General features: G+C 54.3%; 1 protein-coding gene across 2 annotated transcripts; it reads left to right on the top strand.

Moving 5' to 3' along the window:
- Window positions 1–268: 268 nt before the first annotated feature.
- LHX6 (LIM homeobox 6) lies at window positions 269–25,529 on the top strand. Of its 2 annotated transcripts, XM_037798501.1 has the most exons (10): window positions 269–439; window positions 1,619–1,690; window positions 2,062–2,244; window positions 2,608–2,729; window positions 11,664–11,884; window positions 14,498–14,598; window positions 14,801–14,896; window positions 15,124–15,298; window positions 18,503–18,606; window positions 22,934–25,529. In XM_037798501.1, exons 1-10 carry the CDS (start codon window positions 356–358, stop codon window positions 22,952–22,954), a joined length of 1,179 nt encoding a protein of 392 aa, XP_037654429.1. In that variant the 5' UTR covers window positions 269–355; the 3' UTR covers window positions 22,955–25,529. The 2 variants fall into 2 exon arrangements, with proteins under 2 accessions (XP_037654429.1, XP_037654430.1); XM_037798502.1 differs by lacking the exon at window positions 18,503–18,606.
- Window positions 25,530–25,980: the final 451 nt, after the last annotated feature.

Consider the following 25,980-nt stretch of genomic DNA (forward strand, 5'->3'; position numbering starts at 1 on the left):
GGGATTGGTCACGCATGACTCATCTTGAACTGAGCGGGGCTCCAGAGGCAGGGCGGCCGCCGCCGCAGCTGGAGGGGGAGGAGGACGAGGAGGAGGGAGAGGAGGAGGAGGAGGACTAAGAGGAGGGGGAGGAGGGGGCGGGGGACCTCTCCAAGTTTGTCGGGACCTTCTTCCGAGGCAGCGGCGGCGGCTGCCAGGGAGGCCGGGGCTGGGCGCGGGGCGGGGGCGGGCGCTGGGGCCGGCGCCTTCGCTCTCCTGCTGCTCCTACTTCAGCCTCTGCTCCCGCTGCGACTGTGGCCCCCCTCGGCGCGGCTCTCCGCACTGCGCGTCCGCTGAGCCCGCCGCTCCCCGGCCCATGTACTGGAAGCATGAGAACGCCGCCCCGGCGCTGCCCGAGGGCTGCCGACTGCCGGCCGAGGGCGGCCCCGCCACCGACCAGGTGAGCCAACGAGAGAGTGGGCGAGCGGCCGCGGCCAGGGCCAGGCAGCGACCAAGACCCAGCCGGGCCGGGCCGGGCCGGGCGGCGGGCGGCGGCAGAGAGGAGGGGTGCTGGGGTGCGCCTGTGAGTGTCTGTGAGTGTGCGAGCGCGCGCGAGCGCGGGGGGTGGGGGCGGCGGCGCGGAAAGCGGGAACACATTATGCAAATGTTGGAGGAATTTCTCAAAAAGCGATTTAGCAAAGACACAGGCGAATCAAGAGGAGGCGAGGCGGTTATTGTCCGTCTGAATAGGCGCTGATAGCGCCGATGCACCGGGGGTTGTGCGGACACATCGCTGCGAATCCCGAAGCGGGGCTGGTCCCGGGCGCGCCGAAAGGCTAGAGAGTGCTTTCTCCTCCTTTTGGATGAATCTCTTTTCTCCTTTTGGTCCCGTTTCGCCCCCGATCTTGCCCCCATTTTGCCCCAGTTTCCCTCAGACTGTCCCGCGAAAGGCACCCGAATCCGTGTCAATATCGCCGCGTAGACTTCGCGGCGCGCGCGGAGCCGGCGGGCTGATGCTCCAGGCTCAAGGGTTTTTATTTTCCTCAATCCCATCCCGCCCCCGCCCCCCGCCCATCTCCTTTTTATTTTCTTTCTTTCTCTCTTTTCTCCTTTTTGCATTTTGTGCCTAGAGGAGGAAAAGGGAGCGAGGAAGGGGGGGGGGTGTGTGGAGGGAGAAAAAATTCGATTTTTAATTACTACCATTAAAAAATCAAATTTGCAATTCTTTGGGCGGCCTGATGGATCTCACTGATTGACAGTTGGAATTGACACTCTGGCTACCTCTTATCTTGGGCATTCACGACAATTTCTAATTGCAGGTAGTTTGTGTGTGCTCGTGTTTTTTTTCCCCCTCAGAGGCTTGGATTGCAAGGGAACTAAGCGATTACTTCAAGAGCCACGGGTTAAGTGCAGGGAGAGGGGGAGAGAGAGGGAAAAAATCCAATCCAAATTCAAATTGCTTCATTAGAGAGACACCGCTTTTGTGGGGAAGGGCTTTAAATGCCCACTACAAAGTTAGGACTCATTGTTCGGAGCCGGTTTATATAACAGGCGCGGGGAGGCGCTGGGCTCAGGCTGAGCGCAGCCAGTTCTGCAGCCGCGGTCGCCTGCGTTCCCTTCCCCCTCCCCCGCCCCCCAGGTGATGGCCCAGCCTGGGTCCGGCTGCAAAGCGACCACCCGCTGCCTCGAGGGGACCGCGCCGCCCGCCATGGTGAGTCCTCGCTGCCCTGCTTTCGGTCCCCGGTTCTCCCATGGCCCGGCCTTGGGGACCTGGCCCGGCTTTACCGCTGCCCACGCGCTGGGTAACTCCCGCGGGCGCCGCCCCTCTCTGAGCCTCAGTTTTCCGGCCGAGAATGTAGGCTTTGAGCGCCCCTGGCACCCACGATGCGCATGCTGAAAGTTGGGGTCGTCCCTTACTATCCAGTAGGCCCCTCCATTCCGGTCCTCCAGCCCACGGCCCAGAGTCCCGGGGGAATTTCGTTGTTAGTTGGCGCGCTGGGGCCCTAGATATGTCTACGAAGCAGCAGCAGCATCGCTCGGCGCCGAGCTTAGCGCCGCGTTCTCCTCTCTCGCCCACCACAGGCTCAGTCGGACGCCGAGGCCCTGGCAGGCGCTCTGGACAAGGACGAGGGTCGGGCCTCCCCCTGTACGCCCAGCACACCATCTGTCTGCTCGCCGCCCTCTGCCGCCTCCTCCGTGACGTCCGCCGGCAAGAACATTTGTTCCAGCTGCGGCCTCGAGATCCTGGACCGGTATCTGCTCAAGGTGAGCAGATAGGGGCAGGTTGCTGCGTGTATGTTGAGGGGTTAGGGGAGAAGAGGGGAGGTTACAGAGAACTGCCGGGAAGCATCGCCGGCTTAATTTCGAACCCCGGCACAGCCGCTTCCTGATTGAACTTATCTTGGGCAAGTCTTAGCGTCTGTGTCTCTGAGCCCCTGGGTTCCCATCTGTAAAATGGGAAGAGTTTATTTCCAGCTCTCTGAGTCTCATTGTTACAGAAGAAAAACGGGGGAGTCACATGCACCTTCTGAGCTTGACAGTTCCTGTCTGCAAATGGGGCCGGGGAGGCCGGGGCCGGGCGTAAAAGAGGCCCTCTCTGAGCCGCTCCCACCCCCGCCGCCTCTCCAGGTCAACAACCTCATCTGGCACGTGCGTTGCCTCGAGTGCTCCGTGTGTCGCACATCGCTGCGGCAGCAGAACAGCTGCTACATCAAGAACAAGGAAATCTTCTGCAAGATGGACTACTTCAGGTAGGCTGCGACCGCCCGGCCAGCAGTGTCGTCGCAGGCAGTCACCCGGCGCGCGCGGCGGTCGCCTTTGCTGCGCGTGGTCTCGGGCTCCGGAGCCCGGACGTCTGGAGTGCACTCCCGGCGCGCGGCGCAAGCCCAACTCGCCGGCTCCCAGCGCCGCGAACCCGGAGCTCCAAGCCGCGCGCTGGTGCCCGCATAAGTTCAGCCCCGCGATTCGTCTTCGGTTCCCACGGCCTACTGGGTTTCGGTCGCGTCTCTGGCTCGGTCTCGGGTCCTGCCAGTTCCGGCCTCAAGCGCCTCCGTCGAGCTCGGACATCCCGGCTCTGGCCTGACCCCGCACCGGACCCCAGCCGCGATCTGGCTGCATCTCCATGCGCTCCGGCTCTGGGTTCCCCTTGGAACCCTTCTCCGACTCCAGCTGTGCCCCAGTCTCTCCCGGGCGGGACCCTGAACTGGGTTCCAAATTCTTGCCCCGGTTTTGACTCCGGCTCCGCTCTGGGTTCGAGTTTCGTCCGGTCCCAAGCACCAGCGCTGAATGCGTCTCAGCTCCGACCCCATTGTGCCACGTTCCACTCCCTGGCTTCGGTCTTCGGCCCCGCCTCAACTCAGACCCCGGCGTCGTTCGCGTGTCTCATATCGGGTCTGACCGGGTCCCAGGCTCCCATTCCAGTCCCAGCTCCGTCGTCGTCTCCGGCCCCAGCTTGGCCCTCTCCGGAGTCCAGGTTCTGACTCCGGCTTTGGGCGGCAGGGACGGGAAGAGGGAGAATCGTACGCCGCAGCCCAGGGCCGCGCTCTCCGAGCCGCAGGGCAGTGTCCCGGCTTCCTGCCGCTGCGCTTCCACGTCCCGGCGGCTTGCGCACACCTCATTCCCAGCCACGCGGCGGGGGCCTGACCCGGTCATGGGGTCTAGGTCATTGAGAGGTCAGTGGTGCTGCGGGCGCCGCAGCCTCTCGGCAGGAAGCCTGGACCCGGCCTGAGGCCCGGCCACTGGGTCTACTGAGTCCGAGGAGATTGGTTCCTGAGAGGGATTCCTGTTCTGAAGTGCTTTCTCAGGAAGTGGAGAAAGCTGCTCACCCACAGCCCCCTCACCCCGCACCCCCACCTCCACCCCACAGACATCCTTCCCGTTCTTCCTCCGTGAGAGGTCTTGGCTTCAGTCTTCATGGGAAGACCTTCCTCACTGCAGGAAGATTCTCTGAGAGTCAGGGAATGTGATGGAAGGCAAGGGAACCAGCCCCTGGTGTTGAGTCTTCAGGGACCTGAAAAGAGAGGACCTTGAGTCGAGGGGGGACGTTTGCAGCATTTTGGGCTGGGGTACTCTGGGGAAAGCATAAGAAGCATCCTTAAAGGAGCTGACTCTTCCTTTGTGTAATGCGTGTGAAAGCATGTGCAGCTGGGAAGTGTGTGGGTGGGGAGGGGCTTGGGTCAGATGGCCTAGGACTCAGTGAGTGAGAGTGTGTGTGTGTGCACACTTGTATTATCTGGGCTCTGCGCAGTTGGGCCGAGTGAGTGCTTCCCTGGACTGTGTCAAGGCTGTGTGGATAGTGTGTGTGTGTTCTGTTATTGACAAGCAATTTCTCTTTCAGTTCATGTGTGAACGTCCAGAGTGTGTGTCTATGTGCCTGTTGGGATTTTGTGTGTGTGTGTGTGTGTGTGTTTGTGCAAGGTGGCCAAGACAGGTTTATAGACATGGATCTGGAGGTGAGAGGGTGAGGTGGGGTGAGGGAATTCTGGATTCCCATCATAGCCCACCCTGTTCTCTCTGAGTGGGGGGCATTCCTTCTTACCGCCGGCCTTCTGGCTGGGCATTGAAAGATCTCAGGTGTGATGTGTGCCTGTTCTATCTCTGTGAAAGTGTGTTTGTGGATGTGGAGCACTATGTGTGTGCATGTCAGAGGGAGATCATCATTGTGGAGGACATGCATATGTGTGTGGGGCGTGTGAGGTCATGTCTCACACCACTCTCTCATCTGGCCATTGATTGGGCAGGGGCAGGAAATGGGGGTTAGAGTCACTGTCTAGAGCCACCTCCCTGCTCTAGGCCTGACTCCAGTTGGTGAAAAACCAAGCCAGCTGCTGCTGTTTCAGGGCTCCCTGGACTCATCAGCTAGCTGGAGACAAGGCTCTAGCCTGGGACCCCAGAAGGATGCTGCTTGGGCCTCTCTCTGTAAGAAAGGCAGGGCAGGACCCTCTCCCAGCTCTCTTGGTGACGATGGGTCTAGCAGACCTTGCAGCCATTTGCCTGTCATCTCTTGCTGCTTCTCTAGCTCCAGCTCATGCCCAGGCTGCACTGAGCCTCCTTGGTTACTGTGCTTCACTAGACCTTGAAGGACTGGTCAACACCCAGGTCTTGACTCTACTGTTCAGAGCCTCTGCCAGCTCCTGATACCCTTCCACTCCCCATGTACGGTGGCATGGCAGGTAGGATGTGCAGCCCTGGGGAGAGGCAGGAGCCTGGGCTTTGTTGGGCCAGTGTTGGATCACCATGTACCCTTGGCAAGTCACTCTGCCCTCAGTTTTCCTCTTCCAGGATTGTCTCCCTGAGCTGCCGAGGAGGCCAGTGAAGGGGGAAGGCTCGGGAATGGCTCCCCAAATGGCAGGTGCTCTGAGTGCCAAGATTATCACCATTGTTACCATCTGCAGGGTGGGGGCCAGGCACACCCCGTGATAACATTTCCCCCAGGCAGCTTGAGGAGCAGAGCTTGCTTGGAGGGATGGGATGGGGCTGTTTCTGGGTTGCAGGTTCTGGGTACTAATCCTTTTCCAGTGACAAGAGCCCAAAAAGCAAAACTAAACCAGACTTTTGGTTAAGAAAATGGAGGGAAATAAAAGCTCACATTCCCCGGGTAGCAGGTACAAGTGTGGCTCTTCTGGGGAAGGGTGGGGGCTTTTGCCATCATTTTGCCCCCAGCCAGGTCTCCCTGCAGGTATAACGTGCCTGGCAGCCCCACCTGTAACAAAATAACAAAACCCACAGAAAGGGAAAGAAAAAACCATTGGAGCAAGGACTATTGTCTACTCTGAGTGGCAGCCCAGATTCCGGGTGGCTGCTGTGAGGAAGTTCTTCCTGGAAAGAGTGTGAATAGTGGCTTGGGAGGCAGGGTTCCCCTCTCCAGAGCTGGGGCTCAGAGAGGGGTCCTGTACTGAATGAGAGTCTCTAGGCCCCTGTTTCCTGAAGCCCAGGGTGAAGGGTCTGGTGAGACATGGACTGGAGGACTGTGCCCAAAGAAAGGCCAAGCTCTACCAACAGGGCAGGAGCGGGAGGTAGAGAGTGGCCAAGAACCCGGCGGAGGAGGCACTCAGGTCTTTCATGGTCTTCTGACCAGAGAAGTGTTTCTCCTTTTTTTTATCCCCTGTCTCACCGCTCCTTGTCACCGGCCTGTGGACCCTGTTTCAGTTCCCATTGGCACAGTCGGCATCCTCGGTGGCTCAGGAAATTAGAGGTTAGGAAGGAACTCCAAGGTTGCCAGGGAGGGGGCTGCAGAGTGTGGGGGCAGTGGGGGAGGTCTCAGTGTTGCCCCTGGCTCACTTGCATTCCTGGGAGGAGTGGACTTTCCACTGGCTTTGTGCCCTTGGCCAGATTGCTGGACCTTCCTGCCTCAGTTTCTTCAACTCATCTACCAAATAGGGGGCCTCACCAGCTGGTGGGCGTTCAACCAGATTTCCACTTCCCCTCAATCCCTGAGAGTCTTACCATAATAAAAGTTACCACCAGGGAAATGTGATATTGATTTTAAATTTCTTCACTTTTTTGTTAAGACCATTTTCCTTTTTGTTTTCTTCCAAGAAGTGAAAAATAGTGTTCCTTTCTCAGGCTTTCATATCTCCACTGCCCTCAGCGACCACATCCCCCAGACAGCTGCCAATAGCCCCCTTCCTCCCGCCCACCTGCAGCTGCTGCTCAGATGGGGCACTGCCTGATCAGCAGTGCCCTCCCGGCTCCCTCGGCCTCCTGGAGCACTGTGCCCATTGAATAGCTGGGAAGACTGAGGCCCTGGGGGAGTGGAAAGTGAAGTGCTCAGGGTCATGCAGTGAACGAGAGAGTGGAAGAGGGGTTAGGCAGGGGTGAGGACCCCCATCATTGAGCTCTTGTCTGTGCCATAAACTGTGCCTAGCTCTTTACATGCTTTACCTCATTTACTCCTCAGGTCCTCCATGTGAGTATAATACTCACAAAATCCTCATATTATAGGAGGGGAAACTGACTCCCTGAGACCTGAAAGGTGAGGTCACACAGCTAACAAGTGACAGAACCTGAATGGACGCGATGGCCACCTGACTCCACTGTCCCTGCTCCCAGACACCCCAATACTCCTGTTTCTGAGATAGTTCAGCTGCCCTTCTGTGCAGGGTGGGGTCCTCAGATGGAAAAGACCCCTTTCTGCTGGCCCCAAGATTCCCTGTCCAGTTTGGTTGACTACTGAGTGAACAGGGGCGCTCCCACTGTGTGCTCTGATGTGGGACTCCCCCTTGGGTGTACCCTGGGAGGGCAGAAGTGCCCGCCTCAGAGGCGGGGAACTGCAACAACTTGTCCAAGTTCAGGTCACCATGGTCCCTGGCCGCCTTGCTTCTGATCATGGGAGTGGAAAGTGAAGGGTTAACCACCTCCCCTTGCATTTATGGGTGTTGGGGGTTCAGAGAGTGTTCTAGGCTAGGCCGTGACCGGCTGTCCGCCAGAGGTCCTGTCCCCTGCTCGGGCCAGCTGACTTAGGACAAGCCCCCAGCCTTCCCTGGTCTTCCTCCTGGAGCTCGAGCGCGGTCTGCGGGCTCCAGCGGGAGAACCCCACCCCCTCCCCCTAGAGCGAGGGTCCCCCGGGAGGCTCAGAGCCGGGAAGCGGCCCCCCACCGCGGCGGAGAGCGGCCCAGCGGCAGCCAGCTGTTGGGGGACAGATGTTGGGGGAGCGGAGAGGGGAGCGCGGGGGAGGGGCCTAGGCCGGGACCTCCGAGCCGCGCGGCGTTTTAACCTCTTAATTGCTGGTTCCTTTTTCTCTGGTTTCTTTACCTGAGGGTTTTCCTAGAAGGGAAGTAGCAAATGGGATAGGAAGGGCTCCACCTCCAACCCCCCTTGTTCCATACATGGACTCGAAGGCCATCTAGGGAGTGCCCTGAATCCAAAATAAGTGAACCCTTGCTTGGGTTTCGGCACCCCAAACCGCTGGCTTCCTAAATAACATTGGCGGCCCCACTATCAGCTTGGGTTTCGTCTTACGGAAAAGGGGTAGCTTAATAATAAGGGCTGTAGCGAGATTCCGTTGGGCACCTGATCATTGAGGCTCATTGATTCAACAAATAATTACTGAGCGCCTACGAGGTATCTGGGGGAAGTAGGCCGCGAGAGCGGGCCTGACTTGACCAAAGGCGCCCAGCTCCTTCTGCATGACCACGGGTACCCAAATATCTCTGTTCTCCACTCAGGAGCTAGAGGGCAAGGTGGTGCGAGATGCCCACCTCGCTCCTTTCAGCAGATGCCAGGATGCGCCTAATCAGTGTGACACCTCTCCATCCCCGAAGTGCCTCTGTCATTTGCGCCTTCGTCCACCGCACCCTGGGAACCGGGGAGGGACGCACAGTGCCCGGACCTCACAGCAAGACTGGGGTGGCAGTAGGTGAGACCTTGGTCCCTTCGACGCTCCCTTGGTGGCTCCTGAGCGCCTCTTGCTTGAAGTTTCGTTGTCTTCGCCGCGGATTTCGCTGCTTCCGGAATCCGGCGGCTCGGGCCTTGCATCCCGCCTGGGAAGGAGCCTGTCGGTTCGTCAGAGCCTTCATCCGAAAGCCTCCTCATTTTGCCGCTGGCCCCTTCCCTGGGTGGGAGACGCGCTGCAGCAGCGGCCGGCAAGGCACCCCAACCTGCGTAATGACTCCTCGGAGGAACTAGCGCGAGGACGATTTGACTGAGCGGAACTACGGCGCGCGCGGGAAGGTTCTAGGGCCAGGGACAGCATTTGGAGATTTGGTGCGACAGGCGCAGGGTATCTTCCCTCCTTTGCCTCCGGAACCGGGAGAGGAAGTCGCTTGGAGGTCACTCGTGGCGCCTGCCTCGGAGCGCGTAGGATGGAGGTAATGTGAGCGGCTTGGGTAGGCGCAGGCCGGGCCCTGGCATCGGGCATTCGAGGGTCTGGAAGATCGAGGGCCGCGAGGGGAGTTCTGGACTCGTCCCTAACACAGGATGAGAAATCCCGCAGAGCCAAGCTAAAGGACCGTTGGCCGCCCAAACTTGGGTGCAGCGCACCCGCGGTGGGGCGCGGAGACCCGCCGAGACGCAGCTGCTCTCCTCGGACTACTGAGGGTAGAGCTCCTCCTTGCCCCGGCTTGCCCCCTCCGTGGGACTGCACCCCTAGCCTTCCCAAGCCGGCTGGACCACCCACCCGGCGCGCTGGAGCTTCCAGGACCCGCCGCTGGCAGTGAGGACACGGTGCGGTCCCACCAGGCTTCCTTCCTGTCCATCCATCCCGAATCCCAGCTCTCCCCATCTCCCGTCTGCACGTTCCTCTGTTTCAGATTTTTCGGTCCTTTTTGCCCCTTGGAGGGGGCCCCAATCTCAGCCCGAAACTAGCGCTTGGTCTTGGACGCGTCAATCCCCACCCGGAACCTCCGATTCTATATGAGCGAAATGGGGGCCAGAGTCCTCACCCCACCGCGTTGCCACGAAGCTGAGGGTGCATTGAAGGCGCTTTTGCCCCACGTGCCCTGCCCTCAGCAAGAACTCCGTAGGCGGCGGGTCGCAACCCCGAAAGGACTACCATTTCGGAAGCCAACAGCTGGGCGGCGGAAGCCAGGGTCGGCCCCACAGCAGGGGTGGGCTGGAGTGGGCAAAGAGGTTTCCTTTTCCCTTTAAAGCAGTTTTGGGAACAGAGATCACGGGCTGTGCTGGGCGCTTCCCTCGGGAAGCCGAGTCTCCGAAGTCGGGTACTGCCTCTGCTTAGGCGGGCGGTTGGCCGGAGCGAACCGCGCCGCCAGGGGCAGTGTCCCCTCGCACTGCTTGTTGGAGAGGAAGGAGTTGGGGTGCATCCTGGAGCCAGGGCTGGCTGCGACCCGCGCGTCTTTCTCGCTCCCGCCCTCGGTTCAACCCAAGACCGATAGTTACTTGGGTTTGCCAAGACAGGCAAGGCTGCAACCAGAGAGCTTTTGCCGGACTGGTTGCTCCAGGAGCTCACAGGCATTTCCGAAAACCTTCTCTAGGTGGAAGGGTGCCGGGCGCTTGGGATACAGAGGCGAATCTTCTTGGTCCTCCTCTGAGGGACGTGGAGGGGGTGGGGCGGGGAGGCGGCGGTGACAGCCAGGGAATCATTTATAAACCCCGTGGATCAATGCTGAGAGAGAGTGGCGCAGGAAGCTGTGGGACTCTGGGAGAGGAGCACATCTCAGAGATGGAACAGCATGTGCAAAGGCCTGAGGGTGGGAATAAAATTGTTTCATGGGGGCCGCAGAGACCTGGGACTGATCTTCCATTGAGCCGGACTCGGACTCATGACTGGAGGGGGAGGGGGTACGGAAAGATTTGAAGAAGGTTAGGGAGAAGATGGACTTCAAGAGGATGGGGTATGTTAGGCACTGTAAACTCCGGGGATCTTGAACTAGATCCTGAGGGCAGGGTGGAGTCACTACAGGATTTTAAGCAGGGAAGGGACAGGATTTGATGTGTATGCTGGAAACATCCCTGTGGCTGCTTTGTTGAGGATGGGTTGGCAGGGACAAGACTGGAAGCAGAGAGATTGGTCAGAGACTGGCAGTGAGGGGCTGGATGATGGGAACTTGGCCTAGATAGGTAGCAGTGGAGATGGAGAGGAGGAGATGGATTCCAGGGATACTTAGGAAATGGAACCAGTGGTGCTGATGATTGGTTGGATGTGAGCTTGAGTAAAGGAGGAGTGTATGATTTAGGTTTCCCAGCTTGAAGAACTAGATAAATGGTGACACCATTCCCTGAAATAGTGCACACCAGAGGGAATGGGGGCTTAGATGGTTGCAAAAAGGTCACAGAGTCATCCATGCTAGGAAGGAAACTTCCCTGGTGCCCTGGGGTCAGGCCCTGGGCTGACCTCTGGGACAAGAGGGAACGGAAGGGGCTTCCCAGTCTTATGGTCAAGGCAGCTGCAACTAAATAGCCACCTACAAAGCTGGAGGGAGAATGGGGAGAGGTATCACCAGAGAAGGCTTAAGGGGGAAGGGCCATTTGAACTGGGCTTATGGGTCTGGGTAGAATTTATTTTGTCTTTATAACATTCAATTAGAATGTCACGGGCTCTGGGATATGGTTCTCTGGCATGTGCTCAGACTAGTGAGTGCTTAGTAAACTACAAAGCACTAGACAAATAGTAGGAGTCCTTGCTATAGTCATCAGAGGAAAATAAGAACCGAGAGGGGTTAAATAATTTGCCCAGGGCCACAGAACCACTAAGTGCATAACTGTCTATTCTTCCAAGGTACGCCAAGCTGTAGCTGCAGCTTCTGCTTATTCATCTTTGGAGTCAGACTGGTTCGGTTTTCTATCCTTGTGAGTTGTGTAACCTTAGGCAAATCACTTTACTTCTCTGGTCCCCATTTTCCTCATCTGCGAAATAAGGATTAGTTGGGATCCATGTAAAACACTTAGAATCTTGCTGGGCACATGGTAAATGCTCAAAACTTGCCTATATGATGATGATGATGATGATGATGATGATGGTGTTTTCCTACCAGTTACAATGTTTAGTGAACAAATTAATACACAAAAATAAGCAGTTAGTGTAGAAAATTTGCAAAACAGAAAAGTGCCAAGAAGAAAATAATCACCCACCAGCTCACCACCTAGGTGGGACTTGGCTACAGAGGGGCAGCACCCAAGCCCTGGGGCTAGGAACTTGGGCGCTTGTGGGCAGGTGGGAGGAGGGGGGCAGGGATAATTGCTGCGCCTCCCCTTACCACGGCTCCACCTCCCTGCCTCGTGTCGCGCAGTCGATTCGGGACCAAGTGCGCACGGTGCGGCCGACAAATCTATGCCAGCGACTGGGTGCGGCGCGCGCGCGGAAACGCCTACCACCTGGCCTGCTTCGCCTGCTTCTCATGCAAGCGCCAGCTGTCAACGGGCGAGGAGTTCGGCCTGGTGGAGGAGAAGGTGCTGTGCCGCATTCACTACGACACCATGATCGAGAACCTCAAGAGGGCCGCCGAGAACGGTACCCAACTCACCCTGCCCAGCACTCAGCCACACCTCTGCCCCCAGCCCTCTCCCACCTCGCCCCAGCACCCCAGGAACCGCCCCCACGCCTCCAGGGACTAGATGCTCCTTATATTTCCTGGAGGCAGCGTGGGGGTGGGACTGCACATGGAGCATGCCCTTCTGGAACCACCATTTGCTCACCGTGTGACCGTGGGCAAGTCACTGCAGGTCTCTGCTACTGTGTTTCCTCACTGTAAAATAGGGCTAATGATAGGATACCCTCTCAAAGAGAGATGAGCTGATGTTGTAAAGCCAGAAGGCACTCAATGACTGCTGGAGATGATTCTCATAACGAGGCAGTTTACATCATCTTTGGGACAGGTCTCACTGGCCCAGGGGCTCAGCCCCTACAGCTGCCTGGAACTAGGTTTAGGCCAGTCCTGGAGAGAGGACATGGCCCAGTTCTCCCACCTCCCACCCCAGCAGCTCCAAGCCAGATGATGGGGTTTTCATCCTGGACCAGGGTGTCTGACTGTGAGGGGAAAGAGTCCATGCCTCTGAGTCAGGAGACTGGGCCTTCAATTTCACTTCTGGCTTGCTAAGCTGACATGAAATTTCTATCCCTCTCTGGGCCACAGTCTCCCTATCAGTGCAAGAAGGTTGTTGGACTAGAGTGATCTCTAAATCTCCTCTGGTTCTGACATTGTGATTACCCGAGACCCAAAGGCCCAGGGATGGGGTGGCTTCAGGTACTCCAGAGATTTTGAGGACTGAGTCGCAGTTGGTTGGGCGCTGGAGAAGAGGAATGGAGAATGGAATGTGGGCAGAGGTGGGACCCTTTCCATAATTCCCCCCTGCCAGGTCTGTGAAGACAGAGAAGCTGCTAATTTCTCTGTGACATGGAGCATTTTATGTAATCTTACAACAACCCTAGGAAGTAGGTTGGAGTATCCCTATTATACAGCCGAGAAAACAGGCAGAGATAATCTGCAGTATTTGACTTGCCAAAGGTCTGTTAACCCAGGCTCTTAACCACCATACTATGTTGCCCTACTCCTACGCTCCAGGTTCTCTTGATCAGAGCCATAAGGCCGGGGAGGCAGCTTCTATCAGTTTCATTTTACCATCTAAAAATGGGCACACCAATCCTTGCCCTTCCTTCTCCCCCATTATTAGACATTATTATCACAAACTGCTCCATCGCCAGCTCTACCTTGAGGAAGCAGTATGAACCATCCTACCTTAACTTCCAGGTGCTAGACTGGGGACCAGCTGGAGTCCCCCAGAATGCTCCTGCCAGTGGCCACACCTGGACCATCATTTTCTCCTGTCAAAATCAGGCTAAATGGGGCTAGGTGGGGACAAGTGAAGCTGGGGTGCTATGAAGTTATATGCAGTGGCAGGCAAGTCAGCAGTGGAGTGGGGATGAAAACCCAAGGGTCAGAGACAGAGCTTCTACCCCCCCCTTGACCCTCCTTGTGGTCCATTGGTGACCTCAGGCTCACTGGACCACACCTGGACAAAGTAGGACCACTCCTAGTTCCAGCTTTGCCAGTTATACCCTAGTTCTCATAGCCAGGACTGACCCCACACTCCTACCAGGCAGAGGGGCTAGGGATTGGGGTCTTGGATCTCCCTTCTTGACTAGCCCTGAGTGTTGGATACTCTTTTACTTTTTCAGCTACACAAACACAAGTTCGTTGTAGGAGAATGAAAAAAAAAAAAATGAAAATAAAGATCACGCAATGCCACCACCCCTCACATTTTGGTGTATATATTTCCAGATTTCTTCTAAGTATGTACATAGAAGTGATTTTTTCCCTTCAAAATAGTATTTTCCTAATTTAAAAAAATTACAATAAATTGTGAACAGTGGTGGATTTATTGGTGATTGTTATTTTGTTCTTTGTGCTTATCTGTATTTTCTGAGTTTTTGATAAGGCGCATGTATTACTTTTGTATTCAGAAAAATGAGGTTTTAAAAATAAAATGGGAATATTTTTAGTGTTTTAGTAGGATTGTAAAAATAATATTAATGGAAAGATAATATCTAACATATACCCCAGTTAATAAACCTTAGAGAAAAAAAGGCTACAAATGACTGTTGCGAAAACTTTAAAAATTATGGAAATATTCAAAGTAGAGAGTCTCCATGGTTCCTACTGTTTGGAAGTAACCACTGTTAACACCTTGGTGTAAATCCTTCCAATTTGTTTTCTTCCACTCGTTTTTACAAAAATGAGATCGTAGTTCTGCAAGCTGCTTGTCTTCTATCTCCATCAGCCTTTGGTTTCCCCCAGTTTAGCTAGGAGAGAGCCTAGTTTGGGGCGCTGGGGTCAGCCAGCTTGCAGAATACCAGTCGAATAGTCCGGGGCAGGAGCCTCAGTTTCCTCCGCTATAAAATAGGGATAAAGTCGCCCCTTCTCAGGGCTGGGAGACACAAAGAAAAGCGTCAGGAATGAAAGCTCCTTCCCCAAAAACTGAGCTCAGGGTCTAGGACCCTGGGATCCCCGCTCCCAACCTACTCGCTCCTGACCCTTCCAGGGACCAGCTCCCCCGACCCCCGTCCTTTTCAGGCTGCTACTAGAAGAGATGGGGACGCGTGGTCAGCCGCTTCTGTCGCCCCCAGGGAACGGCCTCACGCTGGAGGGGGCAGTGCCCTCAGAACAGGACAGCCAGCCCAAGCCGGCCAAGCGCGCGCGGACGTCCTTCACCGCTGAGCAGCTGCAGGTACCGGGTCAGGACCCGAGCGGTCGGGGCATGGGCCGGGCTGAGAAGGCCTCCTGGAGCCGCCCCCTCTGCCGGGCTCCAATGATGGCGGGGAGGGGCTGTGGCTGCCTGGGGCGTGGCCTTCGGGCCCGAGTCTCTGATTGGGCCGGGGCCTTGGAGACCTCCTCGCTCTCGTGCCTCACAGCCCCCCGGCGCCCGGCAGGTTATGCAGGCTCAGTTCGCGCAGGACAACAACCCCGACGCGCAGACGCTGCAGAAGCTGGCGGACATGACGGGCCTCAGCCGGAGGGTCATCCAGGTGGGGCTAGAGGGCGGGGCTTCGGGTCTGGGGCGGGGCCTCGGGGTCTGGGGCGGGGCCTCGAGGTGTGGGGGCGGGCCCTCGAACGCGAAGCTTGAGAGGTGCGGGTCCGGGGCGCAGGTGGCCGCCCTTCCTCCGGAGACAATGAGGCAGTCCCACTTGGAGTCTCTCGGCGGTGCGTCCGACCCTTTCCTGCGAGGCTGAGGCTGCTGAGGCTGTCGTTCCAGGTGTGGTTCCAAAACTGCCGGGCGCGTCATAAAAAGCACACACCGCAGCACCCCGTGCCGCCCTCCGGGGCGCCGCCGTCCCGCCTCCCCTCCGCCCTGTCCGAAGACATCCACTACTCCCCGTTCAGCAGCCCTGAGCGGGCGCGCATGGTCACCCTGCACGGCTACATCGAGAGTAAGTCACCGCGGCTAACCCGCCGAATTGGCCCGCGGGAGTGGGAGGTGTGGAGGCGCGGGAGCGGCCGAGGAATGGGGCGGCCTTGTGGAGTCTGGTGGGTGAAGACGGAGGCCCTGCAGTCGCTCGGACCTGGGCGGGGCGGGGTCAGGTAGTTCCCCGGTTCTGCCTCGGTGGAACGGAACCCATAGTAGGAACGAAACAATTCAACCATTCACAAAATATTTTCCAGAGCCAAGGACTACGGAAAAACAAGATGGGCAAGGCCCTTGTCGTCATGGAGAGCATAGAACAATAACTAGACAGACAGGCATGTCCTTTTAAATGTGATAATTCTAATAGGAGAGGTGCTGGATAGGAGCTTCTGGAGATGCAGGTCTGGGGCTGCCTCTCAGCAAACTGAGACCCAGACAATGGGTAGGAATTTGTGCAGCACCAGGGGTGGGGAGTAAGATGGGGGCTGTGAAATCGAGTGTGGGCAGGCCCTAGTTCAGAAAGGATTGTGGCATGGGTATGTTTGGGGGACCAGAATGCAGCCAATGTGGCAGGAGCACCCAGGCTGTAGTGCCTTGTGCAACCCCCCCAACCACCTTAAGGTTCAGTTTCCTCATCTGTAAACTGAGATGATCATAATCACCTACCCCACAGGATTGAGTCCATTCATTAATTCAGTAATTGAAGTTTTGAGTGCCTTCTGTGTTCTAAGTCCTGGATACAACAGTGTACAAATGGGCCAAAGCCTCTGTGCTCCTGGAGCTCCTATTCCAGAGTGGCAGATGGGTGGACAATCAGTAAATAGAGGAAGGACAGATTTGTGAGTTGGGAATCAGTGTTGTGGGGAAGAAGGAGGTGTCATGGTGGAGTGACCTTTGAGCGGGAACCTGGAGGAGTAAGGGAGCAAGCCATGTGGATTTCTGGGGATGAGCATTCAGGGAGTTTGCTACTGAGCAAGTACTTATGACAGATTTTCTTTCCCTCTGAGGTGGTCTCCATTGACCATTTCCTTGAACCTGGGCCTGACCCCCAAAATGGAAGTGACTTCAGCATACCTACACATATACCCACAACCACAAGTGCTCCCTTCTCTGGCTCCAAGAAGGAAAGGGAAGGATGGTCAGAGAGAGAACTACTGTTTCCTGAGCACCTGCCATGTGCCAGATGTTGTGCTGACCATGCCTCTAAACATCAGAGATCACCATTCCCATTGTATAGATGAGGAGACCAAGGGCCCACAGTAAGTTAGTGGGAGCCAGTACTCCTTAATGGTTGAGTCTGGGCTTTGTAATCAGACTAGTGGGCTTCAAATCCCATCCCTGACACTATCAGTGTGATGTTGGGTAAGTTTCTTACCTCCCCTAAATATCATCTGTAAAAATGAGGATAATGAGAGTACCTATGTCAAAGCAGTGCTGTGAGCATCATATGGGATAACCAACTTAACGTCTTTAATATTTAGTGAGTACTGAGTAAGTATTAGCTGCTGTTGGGATGGTGGTGGTGGTTATGATTGGTAGAGCTAAGAGTCCAGAGTCACTAGTGTCCTGACTACTGCACCGGTTGCCTGTGGAAAACCACGTCTCTTTAATCTATTCCATTTTTGAACTATTGGCTTAGTAGGAGGGACTCTCCCCTCCCTTTCTTTTCTAAACAATGACATGTTTAGGCCACATAGAGTTAATCTGTTAAAGGCACTAAGGACCAGGTTCTTTCTACGTACCAGGGGTCTGGGCAACCAGCCAGCACTAGGTGTGGAGTTGGTATTGGATCTGGTGACCCCCCTGGGAGTGAGGCGATGGCGTCCACAGTCCCTGGCCAGCCCTCTGTGCCCACACTTTGTTGACCAGGCCTAGATCTTTGATGCCCAGAGAAGAGGGTGAAAATGCCCTTTTCTCTTTACCTTGAGATGGAACCCAGTTTGGAGCAGGAGGTGCCAAGGGTGTCTGGACCTGTTGCCTCTTGTTGCATGACCAAAAGTCACCTCAGTATTTTGCTTCACAGTTAACTAAAGTCATGGGGTTTTCAATTTTCTGAGGCCTTAGAGCTGGGAAGCTGATAAAAGTATTAGAACCAGACCCCAGAAAAATGAACTTTGCTTTGCAGTTAACTAAAGTGAAGGATCCTTAGTTTCCTGGAGCCTTAGAGCTTGGAATAGGGTAGAAGCTTTGGAACTAGACCCCAGAAAATGCACAAACACACATAGTTTTTCATGTAATTTCAGGCTTTTCATGGATCCCTAGGACACTGCAGGTCAAGACTCCCCAATTTAATCCAACTGCTTTATTCTACAGATGGAGGAACTGTGGCTCAGAAAGGCACAGTGACTCATCCCAAGTCACATATCAATTGTAAGTTTCTGTCCAAGCCTCTTTCCCCTGTGACCAAAGAGGATGAAGTCTAAGGAAGAGACAGGCAATGGACTTTTCCACTGTAGTGGTAAGCAGGCTGAAGCATGAAAGATTTGGATCAGACACAGGGATGGACATTCTCTAACAGTTTTAGATGTTGAAGTAGGAGACTCACTCAAATCTTTAAAGAATACCTACGAGGTACCAGGCCTCATTCCAAGTACTGGAAATCCACAAAGATCTGTAATTTAGAAGACAGGAAAAGTTCCTGCACTCATGGAGCTTGCATTCTAGTTGACAAAGATGGATAATGTAAAAAAAACAATAACAAACAAATAATAAAAATATACAGTAAGAGAGATGGTGATAAGTGCTAAAGAGGAAAAATAAAGCAGGGAAGGAGGTCAGGGAGGATGGGAGTAGGTGTTGGCATGAGGTGACAATTATTATTAGAGTGATCAGGGAGGCATCACGAAGAAGATGACATATAAGTACAGAATCTCCTAGGCAATATGGCCATAAGCCTTGGGGATACCTAGCAGATCAGAAGGTACAAGGCCACAGGGGAGGATCTTAATTAGGTGGGTCACAGCCTTGCTTACAGAAGGTGTTCAGTACATATTCATTTATGCGTGATTGTTTATCAGTAACCAGACAGCTATACCTAGTCATCCTATAGCACTTTAGAGATTACAAGAACTTTCACATACAGCATCTCAACCAGCCTTGCCCAGAGTCATGCAGCTGGTAAGTGGCGGAGATGAGAACAGGTCTCAGGGCTCCAGCCTGCAGAGCACGCAGTAGGTGGGATCCCACATGGAGGCTGGGGACAGGCTCCAAGGCATCCTCTCGTCCACAGGTCAGGTACAGTGCGGGCAGGTGCACTGCCGGCTGCCTTACACCGCACCCCCAGTCCACCTCAAAGCCGATATGGATGGGCCGCTCTCCAGCCGGGGTGAGAAGGTAAATGGAGCCAGGTTGGGTCTGGTGGGGTCAAAGCGATCCTCCAGGGATGGCTTTCTGGCATCATTCCTCATTGGGGAGCTGGCACCATGCTGCTTTGTGGCAGATCCTCTCCACCCAGAACGCTCAGGCCCTGGCTCCTGCTGTGGCTCCCTAGGCAATCGTTCACCCAAGCCACTGCCATGGTTCTGTGTGTGCACTGCCAGTCCCAAAGGCCTCCCTGTGGCCCCTGCTAACAGTTGGCCTTCTCTTCTTCCGATTTGTGCATTTAGTTGCTTTACTGAATCTTTGCTGTTCCTGGGAGGGCATATATCAAACAACACCCTGCCTCCCATCATCTCACTAATTTCTTCTCCTCTTCCTCCTCCATTTCTGTCTTTTGGGAGTGAATATCCTGTGCTGGTGGGGGCCTAGAGGGCTAGCACCTAACCTTGATTGGCCGGCAGGGGCTGCTCTGCGGAACTGAACACCCAGAAGGGTGCTTAGACATCACCCAGTCCAGTGGCTTGAAGGTTTGTTTTTTGTAAAGCACTGGAACTCTTTGTTTCATCTTTTCCCAACAGACGGAAGTGGATGGGCTGTTTTGGGTGAAGGGAACAGGTGCCTCACCTCCCTCTCAGCAGTTTGAAGACACCTCACCTTTAGTCTTGAAAGTCACTGCTCTAAGACCACTCTTCTTAGTTTTAGAAATGGGAAAAATTGAGGCCCAGGTAGCTTAAGGTCACAAAGCCTGGATAAGAACCTGTGCGTTTACTCATTCACTCATTCACCTTATTCATTTATTCAGCCAACATTTTTAAGTACTGACTTATGCCCAGCAGCCCTGAGGTCAGCTGCCAGGAACACAGAGATGAGTAAAGCATGGGGGACCACAGTCGAGAGGGGGAGACAGACCCTCACAGTTGCAACACAGTGTGATCAAACCGTGATGGTGGAAGCCAAGGGGCTGGGGGTGGGCGGCACAGGAGAGGCACAGGGAAGACTTCCCAGAGGAAGTTGGGGCTTTTTCAGCCCAGGTTTGAAAGATGAATTAGTTTGTCAGGGCAGGAAGAAGAGAAAGCTAGCACAGGTCAAGGGAACAGCACGTCTGCTTTTCCTGAGCAGTTCACTGTTGCTGGCACACAGGCTTGGGAGGAAGAGTGGTAAGAGGGGAGGGCCTCAGGGCTGCCAGGCGGAGGAGTCTGGACTTGATCTCGGGGCAGTGGGGGCTCTGGAAGGATGTGTTAGGGGGCAGAGAGGCCAGTGAATCAGAGGGTGTTGGGGTCCTGGGAGACAGGGCCAGGGCCTTAGAGCTAGAAGCGCCCTTGGGGGCCTGCATCCCAGCACAGTCCAGGCTTGGAGTACCTCAGAATCACCCAAGCAACTTGTAAAGATACAGATTCCCAAGCTTAGCCCCGAGAGTCTGACTGGGAAGGTCTGGAGTGGGGTGAGCACCTACTGTGTGCAGTTCTGTGCTGGACACCGCGGGGGAAGGCATTTGGCGTGGACGTACAGCCAGTCTAGTTGGACAGATACGTGTATAAGTAGACAGTAGTGTTCAACACCATATGCTGTCATGTGTGGGTGAGCAACCCCCGGAAGAACCCCTCTGAGACTGTCATATGATAAAAGCTGCTGCTTGTTGAGCTCCTCCTTGGCTTGTGGCAGGCATTTTACTCATATCGTCTGCCTGACATCTCTCAACCACTTTATGGGTCTGAGGAAGGCTGTCCTCATGGTAAAGATAAGGAAACTGAGGCTTAGAGAAGTGACATGACTCGTCTGGGGAGTCTGGAGCTCATGTAGTTCAATAATTGCTTCCATTTGCGCAGCACTTTATAGTTTATACAGTGCTCTCCCTGACCTCATCATTCACAGCCTCCCTGGGAGAAGGGTAAGGATGATAATGACTCCATGTCATACCTGCAGGAACTGAGGCTCAGACAGAGCAGTAGCTGTCCCAAGGTCACAAAGAGAGTGTGGACAGATCTGGCCTTGATTCCAGAACTGCCTGACTAGGAGCTGCTCCCAAGTCAGGAAAGCATTTGTTCTGTTGGGCCCTGACACTGGGGCTGCAGAGGCGAGCTGACATGGTCCCTGCCCTCAAGGAGCTCATGGCTTACAGCAGGAGGCTCCAAGAACAGGGCAAGCTGGGATGGGGAACAAACATGGCCTCTGAGCACCCAGAAGAGGGAGTGATGAGCTCTGGGGGAGAAGCAGGGGACGAGGAGAAGAGTATTCCACCTTGAGAGAACAGCATATGCACAGGCACAGAGGCCTGGAGGAGCCTGGGTTTGAGAGGACTTCAGGGTGTTTAGTGTGGCTGAGGTTTGGGGAGGTGGGAGGAGTTGGCAGGGGCCACTAATGAAGGGCCTGGACCATTGAGCTGAGAGACTTGGGCATGATCTGGAGGGCAGTGGGGAGCCTTGGAACTACACAGGGCCGGGCTCAGTGTTTGGAGAAGAGCCCTTGTCTTCTGGTTGCTCAGCTAAGCTTGTGTTGTGTCTGGTTCAGTCTGAAGGAAGAGCCCAGTCTGTGATCTGGCTGCTTTGGCTGTAAAGGGTTTCTGACCACTAGGTTTGGCTGATGAGTCAGAGTTCTCTCTTGCTGGGCCCCGTTTCCAACTTTGCATCTGAAGCTCTGCAGAAAAGTATCTCTCCCTCCTTCCTGACTTTCTACACTCTCAGTGCCAGGCCTTCCCTCGACCCCATGGGGACCTTTTCTAGCTACATCTTGCCAAACCCATGGGGCCTGGTGGGACCACAGGGCGTGGGGCTGTGTGTGGTCAGCATAGGACTGCATGGGCTTTCTCCCAGGTTCCTCTAGGCCTGAGCCAACCTAGCTGTGAGGAAACTCAGTGCTCCCTTGGAACAGGCCCTAAAAGCCACTCAAAAAGACTAATGCTGGCCTGGCCAGGAGAACAGTGCCCTGAGACTCCTTCATGTCACCACTGACCATGCATGTCTGTGAGTTTCCAGAACCACATTTCTTTTTGGTCATGTCCCCTGATCCTACAACTTCTGAGCTTAGAAGGTTCTTAGAAATCAGGGATCAGAGGGACAGACTGAGGCCCAGAGAGGGGAAGGGTCTCAACCAGGGTTGTTCCTTATTAGGGTTTATAAGAGTTCCTTATTAGGGTTAATAAGAACCCTAAACCAGGTGTCCTAGGGGCCAGAGGGGAGCATTGCCCAAGGTTGGCGTAAGGCAGCGCAGCATGAGCTCTGAAGTCAGGTAGACTCTGAATCCCAGCTCTGCCACCTCCTGTCTGTGAAGATCTGGGAACATACTTAGCTTCTCTGAGGCTTGGTTTCTTCATCTGAAAAATGGGGATGATGATAGTGCCCACCATCTATGATTGTTATGGAGAGGAAAGGCAAAAAGGTATGCTAAGAGCCTAGCACAGTGCCTGGCCCGAGAAAGTGCTCCCTGATTACTCTGATTGAAATCATCATTGCTTTGCTCCATCTGCTCGTGGTGACTGATTCTGGGCAAGTGACATTCCTGACCAGAAAACAGAACAGCCTCATAGCCATGCCCACTTAATGTCCTTGGATCACATGAAACCCCCTCCTGACAATTTATTGTGAAAAGGCACATCCTAGTAATCAGCCAGCCAGTAACCCTTGTCCTGACCTTTAGGAGATGCTGTGTTGATGGCAGTGAGACACCAGCCATGCACTTTGGGTGGGAGAGGGAGAGGAGAAGGAACGGAGGGTCCTTGGTCACCCCTTGTGTGTCTGAGCCACCTGCCTCTCAGCTTTGTGGTGATGAAGTGCATGTGAGATGCTTGGCCCATTGCCTGCTGTATGGTAAGCATTCAAAGGCTATTGTCATGGTGGCATTTGAGAGGCTAAGGCAATGTGTTTTGATAAAGATATCTTGCTCTTGAGCCAGGCCTGGGTTCCAGTCCTGGGCCCACCACTTCCCAGCTGTATGATAGTGGACTCATTCATTTCCACCTCTTTGAGCCTCAGTCCCTTCCTGTAAAACAGAGGTCATGCTGGGGTTTCCTGACAGGCTTGAAGCTTCAGTGAAATAATCCATGTAAGGAACCTGGCACAGGGCAAAGCTCCCAGTAAATGTTTGCTGCTCTTATTGTATCTCACTGAATCTCCCCAAGATTCTGAGAGAGAGATTTGTCATCCCCATTTTACAGATGAGGAAACAGGCTCAGAGAGGTGAAATGAGTTGCCCAAGGTCCCACAGCAAGTAAGTGACAGAGCCAGGATTTGAACCCAGATCTGGGCCCTGAGCCCACCCTCCTTTTCCATGCCTTCAAGGATCTCTGGGGGGCTGCTGGGCAAGGCAGGCCCCCAGCTCAACTGCCTCCTGGGCTCTCCTCCTGCAGGTCATCCTTTTTCAGTACTGACACTTCCGGCTCTTCAGCATCTATCCATGGGCACCCCACAGCTGCCCCTCAGCCACTGAAATCCGGTGTCCGAGCCACGGCCAGGGTTCCACCCGCCTCTGCATCCATCCCCATCCAACATCCTGCCCTTCACCGGCTTGGCTCCCCGGGCCTGGCCTTTCCCTTTCCTGCTGAGAACCAGAACCCTTCAGGAGCACCACAGAGTCTTCCCCTCAGGAGGCAGAGCTCCCTGAAATTTGGAATCAGGGTGAAAACAGCTTATTTTTTCCATTTAAACCGGAGTCATCATCAACTTTTGCCGATTACAATACTGAAAGGCAGAATTGAACTGTGTGATGCCAACAGCCTTCTAATTTATAGGTTTTCTTTCCCCGCATATTGGCCTTTAGTTACTACTTCCTTGGAATCACCTCTGAATTCTGAATAACTGACAACTCCCAATGTTATCCACTCTGTTGCTTTTGTCTGGAAAACTCTACAGTGTTTATGGGATATCCCCAAAGGAAAGCTATGTTCTAATTTTATCATTTCCATCTGTCTGGTTATGTCAAGTTAACTCAGAGAGAGAAGATACACTGAGCAACGCTGAGAGGCCCAATAGGGCAGAGATGGAGGCCCAGACCCAGGAGCAGGGGACAAGGTGGGGGATAGGAGGCTTCAGAACCCCATTTGGTTTGGAGATCAAGGAGAAGGACATGGCACATGGTGCCAGAAGAAGCACTAGCCATTTTAATGAGAGGAAAGAGAGAACTCGGCAGGGGTGGTAGTGGGGCTACTCCATCCAGTTATCCAGGGGAAATAGCAGAGATGGGTTTGATCTTTGTGATGACCCTTCTGATTGGGCAGGTCAGAGTTGGGGACCCTTGTTTGCCACTTGTTGTCCTTGATGGGGGTGCCTGGGCTGCATCTTCTCTGGGGTGAACTAGTGATGGAAGGCTGGGTCATCCTGCTGCAATTCTGGGGAACACAGCCCAGTGACATGGAAGCCAGCATATTAATTACAGCCCAGCTCTGACTATAGAGAGGATGCCCACTGCCTGGGTGGGAGTGCCAAACCCCAGGTTCCAGCTGGCACCTCTAGGCTTCCCCACCAAGCCTGCCCAGAGCCAGCCTCACCCACTCCTCAGAGTGGAGGCCAGGCACAGCTGTGCTCTTATTCCACTCCATCCTGCTTCATCTCTTCCACCACGAACAAAAGGACCTGGGCTACACCCAACCATGATTTATGTTTTCAGGGGACTTTGACTTGTCCCAAGCTTATCCCTTAATTCTAGAACTGCTTGGTATCCTGATGCATTTCTCACTAGAGGCTGCTATTAAGCATGTTTTAGCCCAAGTCCTCCTTCCTGCTGTGGTTAAATGTTATGTTGCTTTTTGAAGGAGACTCTAGGACAGGGAAAGCAAGTTCATGGTACAGATGCAGCTGCTGCCCCTGTTCTTAACCACAGCAGGCATTGCTAATCAATCAGAGCACACTATCTCACTAAGTCTGGATAAGGTTTCAGAGTCCAAATGCTTGAAGCTGGCACTTAAAATGAAAACCTGTATGCCATTCTTGCTCTGGGATCTGGGGGAGAACTAGGCAGGGTTTTGGCCCAGGAAGAAGCTTGTTTCCTCTCCCTCCTGAAGACAGTTACAGCTGACCCAGGGCAAAGAGAGGGCACCACTCAGAATGTGGTTACTACAGTTCAGTTCGGTACTCATCTTGCAAGTAATAGGTGCCTGGCCTAGTGCTGGGCCCTGATGGTAATGGGGTGACTGGGGATGATCCTTGGCCTTAGGGAGCACTAATCTTTCCTTTGACTTTTTGCTCCTGATGATCAAAGTCCTATTGCAACCACCTGGTCAATGGCCAGCCAAGTCCTGCCCAGGGTCACTGAGTACCCACTCTGCCTTGAGCCTCTCCCGGGGTCCATTCCTTGCGTGGATCACATGGCCATAGCATGTTCCAGTTCAAACATGTCTCCACCATCCTGTTAGAACAGCCTGGGAATGTACAGGTTGTCAAGACTATTTATTTAAATACAAAGGGGAAAACACACATGGAAAAAAATTGTAAGCACTTTTTTGTAAAACCAATGTCTGTTTTGTTACATACCTTTCATGTCGTGCTTTGTAAATGTCTTATTTGTGTAATAAATAAAGTTAATGCAAGTAGAAGTGCTGGCACTTAAATCTAGAACATCATGGGATTCCATTTCTTTCCTGTTCTCTGGTTAAGGGCTCAGGCCCCTGGCTCCCAGAGTATCTGGGCTGTTGGACAGTGCAATCCCCCTTCCCAGAAAATTGGTATCATTTTCCAGCTAGTAAACTGTGCATTATGAAGGCACACTGAACTGTTATCTGAGCTTTGTAGGAAATGAAGCTGGTGGTTGTCCTCCATTAAGCTCCCTGAACACAAGCTCTCTGCTGGGCCCTGTGCTGACACTGCAGACTCATAAGGGTCCCAGAGGATTCTGCCCTGGGGCAGCTCCCAGTCTGGTAAATGTTATAAGCAGACATTCTACAATAGGCTGTGGGAGCCAAAGGAGGCATCTGAGCTGGAGCCTATCAGATGAGAAGTTCATAGAATAGATGTGAGTGTGATGGTGGAGGGTGTTGGGGGTGGGACAGGGAGGAAGGCACAGAGGAGCCTGTTTGGAAGATGGGGAAGAATTTGACGTGGTAAAGTGAAGGGAATCGGGATGGGAGACAGGGCTCCATCTGCTTCTGCACAAGACTCGGTCTCACACTGGCCTTGTCAGATCCCAGAGCCACCACTAAATCTTGAGTGGGAGAGAGAGAGCATTCTAGTGTGTTTCAGGTTTTGCTTTAGCTGCAGAATTGTCAGTTCAAGCCAAAGTCCTCCAGCAAGCCCAGCAGCTGAAGAAGATGAGTGTGGACCTGTCCTCTTAGGCACGGGGGCTTCCCTAGCTCCTGTTACCCTGCACTGTAAACCTCAGTTCATGGTGCACTATCATCATTGACTTTGGAAGGCCCCTCTCTAATTATTAAAGATATTTTTCCATCCCCCATCCTGGATGCCA

This window comes from Choloepus didactylus, chromosome 10 (assembly GCF_015220235.1).
Source record: "Choloepus didactylus isolate mChoDid1 chromosome 10, mChoDid1.pri, whole genome shotgun sequence".
NCBI lineage: Eukaryota > Metazoa > Chordata > Mammalia > Pilosa > Megalonychidae > Choloepus > Choloepus didactylus.

What these genes read in the sequence shown, in the direction of transcription:
- LHX6 (XM_037798501.1), top strand. Translation starts at nt 356, where the DNA reads ATGTACTGGAAGCATGAGAACGCCGCCCCGGCGCTGCCCGAGGGCTGC. An exon ending in TGCAAGATGGACTACTTCAG is followed by an intron (nt 2,730 to 11,663) that starts GTAGGCTGCGAC and finishes CGTGTCGCGCAG; the next exon opens with TCGATTCGGGACCAAGTGCG. An exon ending in TCAGCCGGAGGGTCATCCAG is followed by an intron (nt 14,897 to 15,123) that starts GTGGGGCTAGAG and finishes CTGTCGTTCCAG; the next exon opens with GTGTGGTTCCAAAACTGCCG.